Source organism: Pipistrellus kuhlii, unplaced genomic scaffold (genome assembly GCF_014108245.1).
Source record: "Pipistrellus kuhlii isolate mPipKuh1 unplaced genomic scaffold, mPipKuh1.p scaffold_m20_p_11, whole genome shotgun sequence".
NCBI lineage: Eukaryota > Metazoa > Chordata > Mammalia > Chiroptera > Vespertilionidae > Pipistrellus > Pipistrellus kuhlii.
In genome coordinates this window covers 51309578-51323990 of record NW_023425416.1, presented here as the reverse complement: position 1 = coordinate 51323990, position 14413 = coordinate 51309578, and the positions used below count along the sequence as shown (strand labels likewise).

The 14413-nt window shown below is 71.3% G+C and overlaps 1 protein-coding gene across 9 annotated transcripts in view; it reads right to left on the bottom strand.

Annotated features, from left to right (window-relative positions):
* Positions 1-14413, bottom strand: part of CACNA2D2 (calcium voltage-gated channel auxiliary subunit alpha2delta 2) — a 94399-nt gene that overhangs the window by 11582 nt on the left and 68404 nt on the right. For all 9 annotated transcript variants that reach the window (XM_045579551.1, XM_045579549.1, XM_045579550.1 and 6 more), the window contains exons 5-15: positions 10674-10718; positions 7189-7330; positions 3746-3877; positions 2933-2990; positions 2303-2353; positions 2092-2191; positions 1793-1951; positions 1528-1635; positions 893-971; positions 306-355; positions 55-144 (exon numbers count right to left, since the gene is read on the bottom strand). In XM_045579551.1, coding sequence (XP_045435507.1) covers positions 55-144; positions 306-355; positions 893-971; positions 1528-1635; positions 1793-1951; positions 2092-2191; positions 2303-2353; positions 2933-2990; positions 3746-3877; positions 7189-7330; positions 10674-10718 — 1014 coding nt within the window. The remainder of the gene's footprint in view (positions 1-54; positions 145-305; positions 356-892; positions 972-1527; positions 1636-1792; positions 1952-2091; positions 2192-2302; positions 2354-2932; positions 2991-3745; positions 3878-7188; positions 7331-10673; positions 10719-14413) is intronic.

Below are 14413 nucleotides of genomic sequence, written 5' to 3'. Positions count from 1 at the left end.
CTCCGGGCAGGCCCCTGTGGGCACGCGGGCGAGGGCGCCCCGCCGGAGCCTCACCAGTGCGTCCTCGTACACGTTGGTCCACTGCACCTGCTTGGCCTCCTTGCCGGCCAGCACCATGGGCCTGCCCAGCACGTCCAGGTACTCCTGGGGAGGGATGGTGGCCGGGTCACGGGCCCCTCCCGTCCCTTCCCTGCTCCGCCTCCCGCGCAGCATCCGGCCACCAGGGGGCGCGCTCGCCCCACAGCAGCTCCTCACAGGGCGGTCCCCTGGCAGCAGGGGCTGGGCGGAGGGCCCCACGGGCTCACCTGGGTGTTGATGCGGATGGCACCGATGGACGGGATCTCAAAATAGTAACCTGCGAGGGAGGGCGGCACTCAGGACCCACCGCCGGGGGCCTGTGCCCTGGGGGTGCCTGCAGCCTCCTCTCTTTTGGGGGTCACTTCCCCTGAATCACGTCCGGTCAGTGCTCCCTGCCCTCGCCCTGCCAGCAGGACGGACCCAGGGGCGGGGCTGTGAGTGCGGGAGGGGTGGGAGGGTGAGGGGCGGGGGGAGGGTGTAAGAAAGGGGAGTCAGAGCAGGGGTGACAGGGGGGCCGAGGCCTGACGTCCCTCATTCTAGGCTGGCAGTGACACCCAGTGTCCACCCAGGGGACAGGCCCAAATGCACAGAGGGACAGATGGACCAGCAAGCAGACGCGGGAGCAGACAGGCCGGGGGACAAGAGGGCAGCGGACGCTCAGTCAGACGGACACGTGAGCCAGAGGGAGAGGCGGGTGGGCGGTCACAGGCGTGGGAAGACGCACAGACAGCGGGTGAGCGAGTGGCTGGACCCCCGGCCGGCCAGGCGGCAGGCAGGGCGGGCAGGCCCCGGGTGGCAGGGCGCCCGGGGGTACCTTTGTTGGCGCAGGCCATCCACTGCAGCGGCGTGACGTCGTAGTTGTGCTGCCCCACGGAGAAGGTGAACACGCGCACCTGTGTGCGACCCGGGTCACTGCCTCGGCCGCCGGGCCGGCCCTCTGGGTGCCCCCTCGCCCCCCGCCCCCCCGGTGCCCCCCGCCCCCCGCCCTCCCGGTGCCCCCCCGCCCCCGCCCCCGCCCCCCGCCCTCCCGGTGCCCCCCCGCCCTCCCCTCCCGGTGTTCCCCCCCCCGCCCCTCACCCTCCCGGTGCCCCCCCGCCCCCCGCCCCCCGCCCTCCCGGTGCCTCCCCCCCCCCCCGCCCCCCGCCCTCCCGGTGTGCCCCCCCGCCCCCGCCCCCGCCCCTCGCCCTCCCGGTGCCCCCCCGCCATCCCCCTCCCGGTGCCCCCCCGCCCCCACCCTCCCGGTGCCCCCCCGCCCCCCGCCTCCCGGTGCCCCCCCGCCCCCCGCCCCCCGGTGCCCCCCGCCCTCCCCCTCCCGGTGCCCCCCCGCCCCCGCCCGCCGCCCCCGATTTTACAAAACGGTCCGGGCCCCCCGCAGGGAGTGACCCTGAGGAGGGGAGCAGGGCACCCGGGGAGGGGCTGGCGGCAGGCCCGGTGTCCCCGTGTTCGCACCGTGCGGTTGGGCCAGTTGTACTTCTCGAAGACGTCCTGCACGCGGTCCTCGCCGCCGTCCGTGAACATCATGATCATCTTGTTGCAGTTGGCGCGGCTGATGTTGGACTGGGGGCGGGGCGGGGGTCAGGCGGCCTCGGCCTCCTGGGCGGTCCCGCCCCCGCAGGCCTGCCCGCCGCCTGCTCCGCGGCAGACGGTGCTAACGAGGCCGCCCGTCTTGATCCCCCGTGTCCCCGCCCGCCAACGCCGCCCGGCTCAGGCTCACGTTCTGCAGCTGGTCGAAGGCGTACTCGAAGCCGGCCTTGTAGCCGGTCGTGCCCTTGGCCACCATGCCCTGCACCGCCTCCTTGAACACCTTCTTGTTGCGCACGTTGGCCTGCACCAGGTGCGTGAAGCAGGACACCGGCTGCGCCTTCTCGTTGAACTGTGGGGGCGGCGGGGGGTGAGGCGCACCAGGCGGGGGGGGGGGGGTGAGATGGGGAACCCGGCAGCCCCCCGCCGCCCCCCCCTCCCCCGCCGCCCCCCCTCCCCCGCCGTCCCCCCCTCCCCCCCGCCGGCACCCACCGAGGCCACGTTCACGTAGTCATCGTCCGACAGCGTGTCCAGCATCTCGCACACGGACGTCTTCATGAGCTTCAGGGTCAGGCCGCTGACGCTGCCGCTCCTGGGGGCAGGGGGGGGGCCCTCAGGCGTCCTCCTGCCCCCCCTGCCCCCCCCATGCCCCAGGGCCCAGCCCCCGCTCTGCCCCCCCCCCCCGGCCAGCACGCTCACTCACACGTCCACGATGATGACCATGTCCTTGGGGGACGAGGCCCCCTGGATGTACCTGCCCAGGAGAGGCTCCGGTGAGGCCCCCGCGCCCGCCCCCGCCCCCGCTGTCCCCCCGGGCAGCCCCCCGGGGCCTGGGGCTGTGGGTGCGGAGACACTGCCTTTACCCAAACCGTCCGGGCCCCCCGCAGGGAGTGACCCCGAGGAGGGGAGCAGGGCACCTGGGGAGGGGCTGGAGGCAGGTCCCTGGTCTCGGGGGGCGGCCCCGTGTTCCCAGCCCAGACGGCGCCCCAAGGCAGAGCCTGGCTGCGCACGGGACTGAGCAGGGGCGGGAGCGGGAAGGTCAGGCGCTTGTGGGAGAGGCAGAGCGAGGGGAGGGCTCCGCTGGGCGGGCTGGTCACCACAGAGGACACGTCCCCCGGGGGCCGGCTGTCCCATCCCTCAGAGCCCAGGGGGAGTGCAGGCAGGGGCGGGGCGGGGCGGGAGGCTGCGTGTGATGGGATCCATTTTCCAGCGGCAGCGAGGTGTGAAATGAAAACTGGACAGAGCTGGCTGCGCCCCGCTCGCAGCCGGGATAGCGGGGAGGGGGCGGGCGGCGGGAGCCGAGGGTGCCCCTGCCCAGCCCCTGCCCGCTCACCAGGGTCTCCTTCGGACGTCGTACAGGTCGATCTTCTTGGGGGCCCGCCATGGGGTGGCTGTGGGGGAGGGAGAGTGGGTCTGGCAGGGAAGGGCCGGCCGGGCAGACAGCAGCTGTGGGGCGACCGTCCCACCCACACGCCCAGGAGGGGCGGTGCGGAGGGGACGGGGAGGAGTGGGCGGTGCCCAGTGGGCGGGGAGGAGTGGGCGGTGCCCAATGGGCGGGGAGGAGTGGGCGGTGCCCAGTGGGCGGGGAGGAGTGGGCGGTGCCCAGTGGGCGGGGAGGAGTGGGTGGTGCCCAGTGGGCGGTGCCCAGTGAGCGGTGCCCAGTGGGCGGGGAGGAGTGGGCGGGACAGAGTGGACCGTGCCCAGTGGGCGGGGAGGAGTGGGCGGTGCCCAGTGAGCGGTGCCCAGTGAGCGGTGCCCAGTGGGCGGGGAGGAGTGAGCGGTGCCCAGTGGGCGGTGCCCAGTGAGCGGTGCCCAGTGGGCGGGACAGAGTGGACGGTGCCCAGTGGGTGGGGAGGAGTGGGCGGTGCCCAGTGGGCGGTGCCAGTGGGCGGTGCCCAGTGGGCGGGACAGAGTGGACGGTGCCCAGTGGACGGGGTGGAGTGGGCGGTGCCCAGTGGGCGGGGAGGAGTGGGCGGTGCCCAGTGGGCGGGGAGGAGTGGGCGGTGCCCAGTGGGCGGGGAGGAGTGGGCGGGGCAGAGTGGGCGGTGCCCAGTGGGCGGGGAGGAGTGGGCGGTGCCCAGTGGGCGGTGCCCAGTGGACGGCAGGGGGCGGTGCCCAGCAGCGGGCGGCGGGAGCTGGCACCCACCGGGGTAGTAGCGGGTGACCCCGGTGGCGCTGCCGAAGACCTGCCACAGCAGCGTGGGGTCGCGCCGGCGGTTCTCGGCGAACACGCTCTCCAGGGCCTCCGTCCAGTTGAGCTCGTTGAGGATGACGGTGGCTGCGGGGAGCGGGGGCTGATGGGACCCTCACTGACGACCCCGAGGAGGCCTCACCCGCTCTGCCCCAGGCCCCCCCCGCGGGGCTGTGCCAGCCCCTCGGGGCAATCCTGGCCCTCCCCTCCGAGCCAGCTCAGCCTGCCCTTCTCCGGCACAGACGCAGGGGCAGCTGAGGCCTGTGGCCCGTGGGGGGGGCCCGGGGCGGGGAGCTGGGGGGGGCCCGGGGCGGGGAGCTGGGGGGGGGCCCGGGGCGGGGAGCTGGGGGGGGCCCGGGGCGGGGAGCCGTGGTCGGACCCCAGCCGGCGTGCGGAACGTGCCGCGTCGGGTCCCCCGGGAGCTCACCCACTCAGCATGCACTCGGGGCTGCAGCCACAAGAAAGCAATTAAGGGCGCGATGATGGGGCTGGAATTATTCAGCTATTAAGGTGCCTGATAAGCTGGAAGCCACTCAGCTCCATGATTAATCAACGGCCCAGAGCGGGCGGGCGGCTCGCGGAGGCAGGGTCTGCGCCAGGCTCCCGCTCCCGCGAGACAGGCACGCACACCCGTGCACACACAGACACACACGTGCACACACAGACACACACACACGTGCACGCACACAGACACGGACACGCACACAGACACGCACACCCGTGCACACACAGACACACACGTGCACACAGAGACACACAGACACACACACACACAGACACGCACACCTGTGCACACACACACACACGCATGCACACGCACGCACGCACACACAGACACACGCACACACTCACACAGGCACGCACACCTGTGCACACACAGACACACACGCATGCACACACAGACACACGCACACACTCACACAGACACGCACACCCGTGCACACAGAGGCACGCTCACACAGACACACACAGACATGCACACACGTGCACGCACACACACACACGCACGCGCCCAGGGCCCGTACTCCCACCGGGCAGACCTGCACCTAAGCTGTCCTTCCAGCCGTGGGTGGGATCCCCTTGTCCCCCAATCGACCTGCCCAGCACCGGACGGCGGCCGTGGGCTCAGGGACTCACATGCCATCCAGCACCCACTCGGCACCTACAGGCTGACACCAGTGGGTCCTGTCCTCACAGCCGCAGGGTGTCACCTCCCCCCTCCCCCCACCCCGGGTGCCCCCACCCCATGTACGCGCGCAGAGCCTGCTGACGCCTCCGCCAGGGAAGGGGCGGGGGCCAGAGCAGTGCCCCTGCCCCCCTCAGGAAGCCCTCATGTGCCAGAGTGTGGCCCACGGCCTCGGGGGGCAGTGCGCCCGTCTCTGCCTGTGGGGCTAAAACACCCAGCGGAGTGGGGTGCCCCCCGGGGGAGCCCCCCACAGCCCCTGTGAGAGACCTGCCACAAGGCAGCTCCCAGCACAGCCCGGACTCGGACCCCGGCGAGCAGGTGCGGGGCTGGGGGTTAAAGACACAGGTGCCCCGCTCTGCCCGCAGCCGGCCCCCCCACCTCCGGGGCCCTCCCTCCGCCCGCTCCCCGGAGGCGCCTCTGCGCTGCCTGGTCGCAGCTCCCCCCGCCCCCGCGCTCACCCCCGCCGCCGGCCGCAGCTCCCGTAACTGCCCGTAACGGGAAAACAAACACATCTCGGTGTCGGCTGTGCCTATCGCGCCGTCATGGGCTTGTTCCCAATTTAGAAACTTAGTGAGTTGAACAATTTCTATTTTCTCTTTAAGGAGAACAACAAAGTCAGGCTCTTCCCACAGTCCCCTCTGTCCTGGAGCGTCCCCAGGGCAAGTCCTCCCCCACCCCCCGCTCCCCTGCCGGGGCCTCAGTTTCCCCATCTGCACAGGGAGAGGCTTAGAGCAGATGGTCCCGGGAGCTCACTGAGCTGCCCGCAGAGGGTGGTCCCGGCTCCGGACAGGGGCAGGGGAAGACCCCCGCCCGGCGGGCCTGTAGGTGTCCGAGATCTCACACACACACACACACACACACACACAGAGTCACCGTCGGACACGTGTGCAAACGCTCCAGCCCCACCCCCAGCCTGCTCCTGGGCCCCACCCGCACCCACCCGCAGCCCCCAGACCACGCTGAGCTGGGAAACAGGGCCCATACCCCCTCAGGCGGGCGATTACAGATTTAATTAAAAGTGACACAGTAAATAAAAAACATATAAAATGTAATTTGTGTGGGTAGCGAGGGGTGACTGGGCGGGCGGCGTGCTCCTGTTTTAATTAGGGTGCTGCCTGCGAAGGCGCCCCTCCACTGGCCCAGGCAGGGGCCTGCAGGGGGGGGGGGGCTTCACCCCGCCTCCGGCTGCCCGGGGCCCATGGCCCCTGAGGGCTCCCTGCATTCTGGAGACCAGCTCTGTGCCCAGGCCCTCTGCCCGGGGGCACCCTGGGCTCGGAGGGGCCCTGTAGGCCACCCCAGATTTAACCCCAGAGCCCTGAGGCCTGCCGCTGGAGCTCCCCATCCAGTGCTCCCCTCTCGGCCCTCCCTCAGCTCCCAAGACCTCCAGTAAGTCCCTCCCGACGTCTGACTGACGTCCTTCCAGCTGCAGCCGCCTGGCTTCCTCCCTGGAGCCGGGAACTCGGCCCCCTCTGCCCAGCCCCCTCTCCCTCCCCCAGGCCGAGGGCGTGTCCGCCCGGGGTTCCTGCCTGTGGGGAGCTGCCCCGCCCCCGTGTCCCCCAGTGCGTCCGGGGAGCTGCCCCGCCCCCGTGTCCCCGAGTGCGTCCGGGGAGCAGCCCCGCCCTCGCTCCTCATGGGGCCCGGGAGCGAGGAGGGAGGGGGCCCAGCGGGAGTGGCCGTCCTGGGCACGCATGTCTGCACGGGGCGTGTGCTCTGCAGCCTCGGCGAGGCTGTGCCCGGCCCGCTCGCTGCCTGCGTGCTGGTGAGTCTTGAGAGGCGAGCCCGTGGCCTGCAGGGAGGGCTGGTGGCGGCGGCCTGGCCGGCCCGGGTCGGGCAGGCAGTGGGCCCTGTGTGTGTGTGTGTGTGTGTGTGTGCGTGTGTGTGTGCGGGGCCCGCCCTCCTCATCACAGCGTGTGTGTGTGTGTGTGTGACACACACACACACACACACACACACACACGGGGCCCGCCCTCCTCACTCACAGCCTGTGTGTGTGTGCGTGTGTGTGCGTGCGGGGCCCGCCCTCCTCATCACAGCGTGTGTGTGTGTGTGTGTGTGCACACACACGGGGCCCGCCCTCCTCACTCACAGCCTGTGCGTGTGTGTGCGCGCAGGGCCCGCCCTCCTCACTCACAGCCCGCCCTCCTCACTCAGAGCCTGTGTGTGTGTGTGTGTGTGTGTGCGCGCGCGTGCGGGGCCCGCCCTCCTCACTCACAGCCTTTGTAGATGTCCGTGGGGATCTGCACCGCCGTGTACGAGTAGTTGACCTTGTTCTTGAAGTTGGCATCCTCCACGAAGTCCAGCTTCAGGGTGCTGACCTTGGACCCCCTCTCCAGGTCCTCCACCTCAGGGTCGTCCTGCAGGAGGGAACCCCCGGCCCCCGGCAGAGTCAGGGCGGGCCATGGGGAGGGGTCAGAGGGGCTGAGGCAGGGCGGGCCATGGGGAGGGGTCAGAGGGGCAGAGTCAGGGCGGGCCATGGGGAGGGGTCAGAGGGGCTGAGGCAGGGGCGGGCCATGGGGAGGGGTCAGAGGGGCTGAGGCAGGGGCGGGCCATGGGGAGGGGTCAGAGGGGCTGAGGCAGGGCGGGCCATGGGGAGGGGTCAGAGGGGCAGAGTCAGGGCGGGCCATGGGGAGGGGTCAGAGGGGCAGAGTCAGGGCGGGCCATGGGGAGGGGTCAGAGGGGCTGAGGCAGGGGCGGGCCATGGGGAGGGGTCAGAGGGGCAGAGTCAGGGCGGGCCATGGGGAGGGGTCAGAGGGGCAGAGTCAGGGGCGGGCCAGGGCCCAGGGGGCGGGGACAGCTCAGAGTCAGAGGATGGCAGAGACAGACAGAGAGACACGGGGTGTGGTCCCCTCGCTCGGGCGGCCTGTGACTCACCTGCCCTGCTCACCCCACCCACAAAGCCCCCAGATTCCAAAACCAAAACCAGACGGACCCTTCTCCACATCCCTGAGAACCACCACCCCCCCCAGCTCAGGAGGTGGACTAGGAAGCCAGTGAGGAGCAAGGCAGCAGGTCTCGTCCCTCGGACGCGCCTCCTGCACGCGGGGCAGCCTGGGTGCCCTCCCGAGCTCTGCACCCCACCGCCCCGCCCACGGACACAGGCTCCTCTGGCACAGGGAGAGGGCCTGGCGCCGTCTGGGGGCACCCCTGCAGGGGGTGACTAGGTCTGAGCTGTGGGGAGCCCGGGGGAGGGCTGGGGCAGAGGCTGGCACGGAGACCCAGCCGCAGGCAGCGGACGGCAGGGCCCAATGACTTTCTAAAATGAGCCGCAGCCGCTGACAGGTGCCAATTACCATGTCCCTGGCCGGCAGGCTGGGCATGCGCTGTGCGCCCGCCCACCGCGCTGCTGGCAGGAGCGGGCCTGAGCCTCCGTGTTGACGCGCCGCCGAGGGGGGTGGGCAGGCGCGGGCGCAGGTGTGCGAGGGGGAAGGGAGGATGGCGGGAGCGAGAGAGGGGGAGGCAGGAAAGGGCGAGCAGGCAGGGCAGCGCTGGGGGCTGTGTGCCGGGGAGGAAGCTGGGGGAGGGGCTGAGCCGGCCACACGCTCCCCACGGCCCCCCAGGCCCCCCAGCACCCAGGCCCGGGCCGGCTGGGCTGGGCCGGCTGCTCCTCTGCCTGCGGGTGGCAGGACGGCGGGCTGGGCCTCACTGCACCTCGGCTCCGGCCTCTGGGTGTCGCCAGGTGTCTTGTCTGGGGACGGGGGGGGGGGGGGGGGGGACGGACCCGTGCCCACCTGCAGGGCCTGCAGCGAACCCTTTTCGTCTCTTTAGGGGTCGGGCTAGGTGCTGCCCCGCCCCCGCTCTGCACCCCCAGGACCCTCCGCAGGCCCGGGCGCTGGGAAAGCGGGCGCAGCCGCCTCGGAGGCAGGCGGGAGCACTCCCGGTCTGCGGGAGGAGGGGCCCCGAAATGTCAGCGGCAGATGAAGGCGCCGGGAAATGTAATCGCCAACTCCCCCACTAACGTGGCATTTGGATTCCGCGCTGATAAGCTATCAGCTGGCGAACTTTCCCTCCCCCCACCCCCACTCCCGGCTGGTAATTTAAAAGTAAATGGTCTAGAAAGATCTCTAACTGTACCTCTGGCAAAGATGAAAACACACCACACACACGCACACACACACACACACTCACACACAAAACAACCCGAGCTGGAGAGGAGGCAGATGTGTGATGTGGAATTCATAGCAGGGCCACGCTCAGCCGGCTCCCGGGCCCCCAGCCGCAGCCCCGCCCGCCCCGCCCGGGGGTCTCCCTCCTCAGGCCACATCCCGTGCCCCCGCGAGCGTGCAGAGGGCTGGGCGGGACTCAGCGGTGAGAGCCAGGGGCTGGGTCCCGGAGGCCGGGGCTGGAGGCAGGGCGTGCAGGGTTGGCAGGGAGCGGGCCGCCCTGGCCGGGCGCCGCGGTGCCCCCTGGCCCGTGGCTGTGCGGTGGGCAGCGGCGTGTCCGGGCCTGGGTTAACGCACCGATTGCTGAAACCAGCCCGCTGCCGGGGGCTGCGCAGCGAGACTTGGGGTCTAATTAGAGGTTCGCTCTTCATTTGAATTTCAGATTCCAGCTTTAATTTTAGCAGCTTCTCCGGGCGCCGCCACGAAGCTCAGCCACGGGGAAAGCACATCTGCTCCAGCCACCCCTCCCCAGCCCCCCGCCCCCGCCCCCCCGCCTGCCTGTCCTGAAGGCTCCCCCTGCCAGCCTGGCACCAGGACCCCTTCCTGCCGCTCACCCCTGGGAGTCACGGGGCACCTCCTGCTCCCCGAAGGACACCCTCCGGCCACGAGGCCTGGGAGAGAAGCCGGGACTCAGGGTCTCCTGCACGGGCCAGCCCCGGGGGACCCCAGGCACCGAGCGGCTGTGACACCTGCTCCGAAAGGCAGGCAGGCAGGCAGGCAGGCAGCCGGACCCGGCCTGGACAGCCGACCAGACACTGTCTATCCCACGTGCTCTGCCCTCAACGCGTGTTTTTTTTTAAATCCTCACGTGAGGATTCTCCCCGTTGACTTTGAGAGAGAGTGGAAGGGAGGGGAGAGTCGGAGAGAGAAACGTGGATGTGAGAGTGGCTGCCACTGAGTGGCTGCCTCCCCCACACGCCCCGACTGGGACCAGGGATCAAGCCTGCAACTGAGGTACGAGGTTCGTGCCCCTGACCGGAATCGAACGCGGGCCCCTTCAGGCTGCAGGCTGACGCTCTAGCCACTGAGCCACACCGGCCAGGCCCCCCTATTCGCACTCCTGTCTCCTTTGCAGGCCCCTCCCACCCAAAGGTGCCCGTAATGTGAAGAGCAGGCACGGGAGCGGACTGCCTCCGCAGCTGGGGGTCCCACTGAGCTCGGGGCCAAGCTGCTCACCTGCTCCGGGCCAGGCTGGGGTGCCCGCCCACCGAGCTGCCGCTCCCCTCCCTGCTGACCTCAGTGCACCTGCCTCCTGCTTCTCGGCCCCACCCGCCTCCTCCAGGAAGCCCTCCCCTCAGTTCTGGCGCCTGAGCTGATCCCCACCCCCCAGCACCCGGCCCGCCCGCCACACGGCAGCAGAGCTGTGCCCCGAGGGCCACAGACACAGCCCCGGAGGGTCTGGCCTCGGGTTTGCCGTGGAAGATGTGGGGTGGGGGTCTGGGCCTCCGCTCCCCTGCAGGCTCCAGCTCAGAATCCCAGGGCACTGAGTCCCGCCCACATTTCCCAGCAGAGGCCCCTGGCCCAGAGGGGCGCTTACCAGCTCCGCGTCCGCCTTGGCGTCGTAGTACACGATATCTTCCTCCTGGGGGGGGGGGGAGGCCTCAGCAACCACGGCCCAAGGCCTCCTGAGGTGCAGCCGGGACCCCCGAGTCCTGCACCCAGAGCTGCCATCCAGGGAGGCAGGGGGACTCAGGCTGGCAATGCCCCTCCCAGGCGACGGGCGCGGTCCTCAGATCTGCCCCGGGGGCAGACCCGCCGCCAGGCTGGCAGACCGGGCGCGGGCGCGGGCGCAGGAGGGAGACAGACGGGCCCGGCTGAGTGCGGCTGGAGGAGAATGACTCCACCGCGTCCCCCAATTTCTCCGATTAGAAAGCTGCTCATTACGGCGTGTGCTTATTAATTATCTGTGATTTGTTGTGAGACGCAGGGAGTTTACACAACAGGCGAGGGAGGGAGCGCCCGCCCCAGCGCCCGCCCGCCCCGCCCGGAGCCCGGGGCCCGGGGCCCGCAGCCGGCTCCTCGGCCATCTGCAGCCGTAATCACCGGCCGCCCGGGAGGCCCTGACACACACGGGCTAATTTCACGTCTAATGATCCTTAATCAGGGCCGAGCGCGGCTGGAGAGGCCGCCAGGTGAGCCTGGTGCCACCAAGTGCCACCGAGCAGGAGGGCGCCCTCCCCTCCCCTGGTGGGCAGCAGGGCCAGCACCCGGGAGAGGCCAGTGTCCCCTGCTCCTCAGCCCCTCCCCTTCGCCCCTCAGCCCCTCCCCTGCCCTCCGCCCCCTCCCCTGCCCCTCCGCCCCCTCCCCTCCGCCCTGCCCCTCCGCTCCTCCCCCTGCCCCTCAGCCCCCTCCCCCTGCCCCTCAGCCCCTCCCCTTCGCCCCTCAGCCCCTCCCCCTGCCCCTCCGCCCCCTCCCCCTGCCCCTCAGCCCCTGCCCCTCCTCCCCCTCCCCCCTCCCCCTCCGTCCCTCCGCCCCCTCCCCCTGCCCCTCAGCCCCCTCCCCCTGCCTCAGCCCCCTCCCCCCGGCGCCCCTCCGCCCCTCCCCCCTCCCCCTGCCCCTCAGCCCCTCCCCCTGCCCCTCAGCCCCCTCCCCTGCCCCTCAGCCCCCTCCCCCTCCCCCTCCGCCCCTCCCCCTGCCCCTCCGCCCCTCCCCCTGCCCCTCAGCCCCCTCCCCATAGCCCCTCCACCCCCTCCCCTTCGCCCCTCAGCCCCCTCCCCGGCGCCCCTCCGCCCTCTCCCCCTCCCCCCTCCCCCTGCCCCTCCACCCCCTCCCCCTGCCCCTCCGCCCCTCCCCCTGCCCCTCAGCCCCCTCCCCATAGCCCCTCCACCCCCTCCCCTGCCCCTCAGCCCCCTCCCCTTCGCCCCTCAGCCCCCTCCCCCGAGCCCCTCGGCCCTGGTTTGCACAGTGGGACCTGTGGCCCCCCGCCCCCGGGAGCCTGTTTCTGATGCTCTGAGAGTGGGGGTGGTGACCCAGTGAGTGTACCCCAAGGGGGTGGGTGTAACACAGCAAACAGCACCAGCGCTTGCTCCACGGTGGCCTCTGACCCGGGCCTGGCTGGGCCCAGCGCTGTGTGACTCAGGGCTGCACTGCTCCCTCTCTGAGCTCAGGCTCCCCTGCCCCCGGTGAGGGCAGGTGCTGTCTGCGGCCACACTGGAGGGCTTGTGGGGGGGAGAGCCGTGAGGTGCTCCCGCCCATGGTCTGGGTGCAGGGTACTGGCTGGGCCCACAGGCACCGCGCAGACCCCCCGCCCCCCGCCTCTCGGGGGAGACCAGCCTCTGAGGCAGGGAGGACCCGGACCTGCTGGCTGCAGGCTGAGGCTTGGCTCTGCCCAGCGCTTTGCACACCCCGAGTCACGGTCCTCCCAGCGGCCCCAGGGCCCGGTCATACACACCAGGGCACCGGGGCAGAGAGGGTTCGAACCCCAGTACAACCCCGCTTCCCGAACATCTCCACCCGCCCCCAACACCCCCCCTCCAGCCGCCCCCCTGCCGCCCCCCCCAGCTCCCGGCGCTGAGCCCGGCTCCGGGCGCCGCCCGCCCGCCGCTCCCACCCCAGTGCGTAATGAAAGCTGACGTTACATCAAACACAATGAGCAGCTTCGCTGATGAAGATCGCTCCCGAGCACAAACCATTAAACCGAGGGAGGAACACGGACTGCACACGCTTGGCGAGAGGGGAATGTGACGTGTTGTCTACGGGGGCGCCGGCTCTGCTCCTTCCCTCGGAGGAACACCGGCCGCGGCGGGGGCTTCGGGTTGGGGGGCTGCACCACCAGCTCTGGGGGCCCCCCTGGGGGACGGGAGGGAAAGGGGGGCTGGGCCGCACTCCCAGGCCTCGGGCCCCCGGGCCCCCTCGCAGGCCGTCCCCTCCGGCTGCTCCGAGGGCCCTTCTCTCCGCCTGGCCTCCTGGCCGCAGCGGCGGACCCCGTGTCGGAGGATCAGGGCCGGGGGACGTGGCGCAGGACCAGCACGCGAACCCGGGTGCGGCTCAGGAGCCTGCGTGCGGCTCTGGTGCCCAGGGCCTGGCGCTCGTGGCCGGACTCCGCCCCAGCTCTCCCACCACGGAGGCCATGCGTGTGCAGCCGGGGATGCTGTGACGTGGCGCTGGGGGGTGTCCCTGGAAAGGCCTGTGTCTGCTGTGGCCGTGCCCACATTAGTGCCCCCCTCTGGGCGGGTCAGGAGGCAGCACCCCCAGCGACAGCACACAGGGTGCTGGCCTTGCACTTGACCTGCACGTGTGAGCTCCGGGACCCTGGGCAGTGAGTGCAGACCCCAGGGGGCCCCGGAGGACTCCCAGGTGTCACCCCACCTCACCGCCAAACCCTGTGGCCCCAGGGAGGCCTAACCTGGGGGTCAGGGCTCCCACTGATAATCAGGAGGACACCCCTCCTCTGAGGCTGCTCAGGGGCAGGGAGCTGGGCCCCCCACAGGGAAGGGCCACCCCTACCCCCAGGGGACCCCATTATGTGTGCAGCCTCACAGCCTGGGGGGGCTGGGTGTGCCAGAAACCCTCTGGGGGTGAGGGGGCGTCTTTGAAGTCTGGGCCCACTCTGCCCCCCACCCCCGCCTCTGTTTCCTGGCATCCGAAGGGCCATTTTGCTCAGACTGGGCAGGGGTGAGGGAATCCCCCTCCGAACTCCCCCCACGTGGATTCTGTGCAGAGTGACACGTGAGGGCGGGCTGTGGGCCCACGTGCCCTGTGCCGACAGCTGACACACTCCTTAGCTGGAGCTGAGCCCGAGATGGCCCGAGCAGGGCGGTCGGGGGGAATGGGATGAAGATGTGAACAGGGGGCCTGGGGAAGAGCCATACGGTGCCCTGAGGGCGGGTGCCATGGCCTGGCCAGACCTGCCACCTGCCCGCCCGCCCGCCCGCCAGGCCTCAGTGTGGGGCCCGGGCCTGACTGCCACCTGCCCGCCCGCCCGCCTGCCCGCCCGCCAGGCCTCAGTGCGGGCCCGGGCCAGCTAGGCGTCACCGGGAGGGCACGGCCTCCCTGCTGGCTCTCGGCCAGCCCGGTGTGGCCACGGGCACCGCTTTCTGGGAGAGCCGTCTGTCGCTGCACGGCCAGGCAGGCAGCCAGCCTGATGGCAGGGCGGACAGCGGGCCAGGAGGCCACCTGTCCGTCCAGCCGGCGCCCGAGCGGGCCTGGCTGCAGACCGCCTCCCTCATCAGACAACCCGAGGCCGGCTGCCTCCCCGGGGGACGCCCTGGGGTCCGACTGCGTCCTCCATGGGACTCCCGGGCAGGACTGGTCTCGCACTGAGGCCCGGGGTGGCCT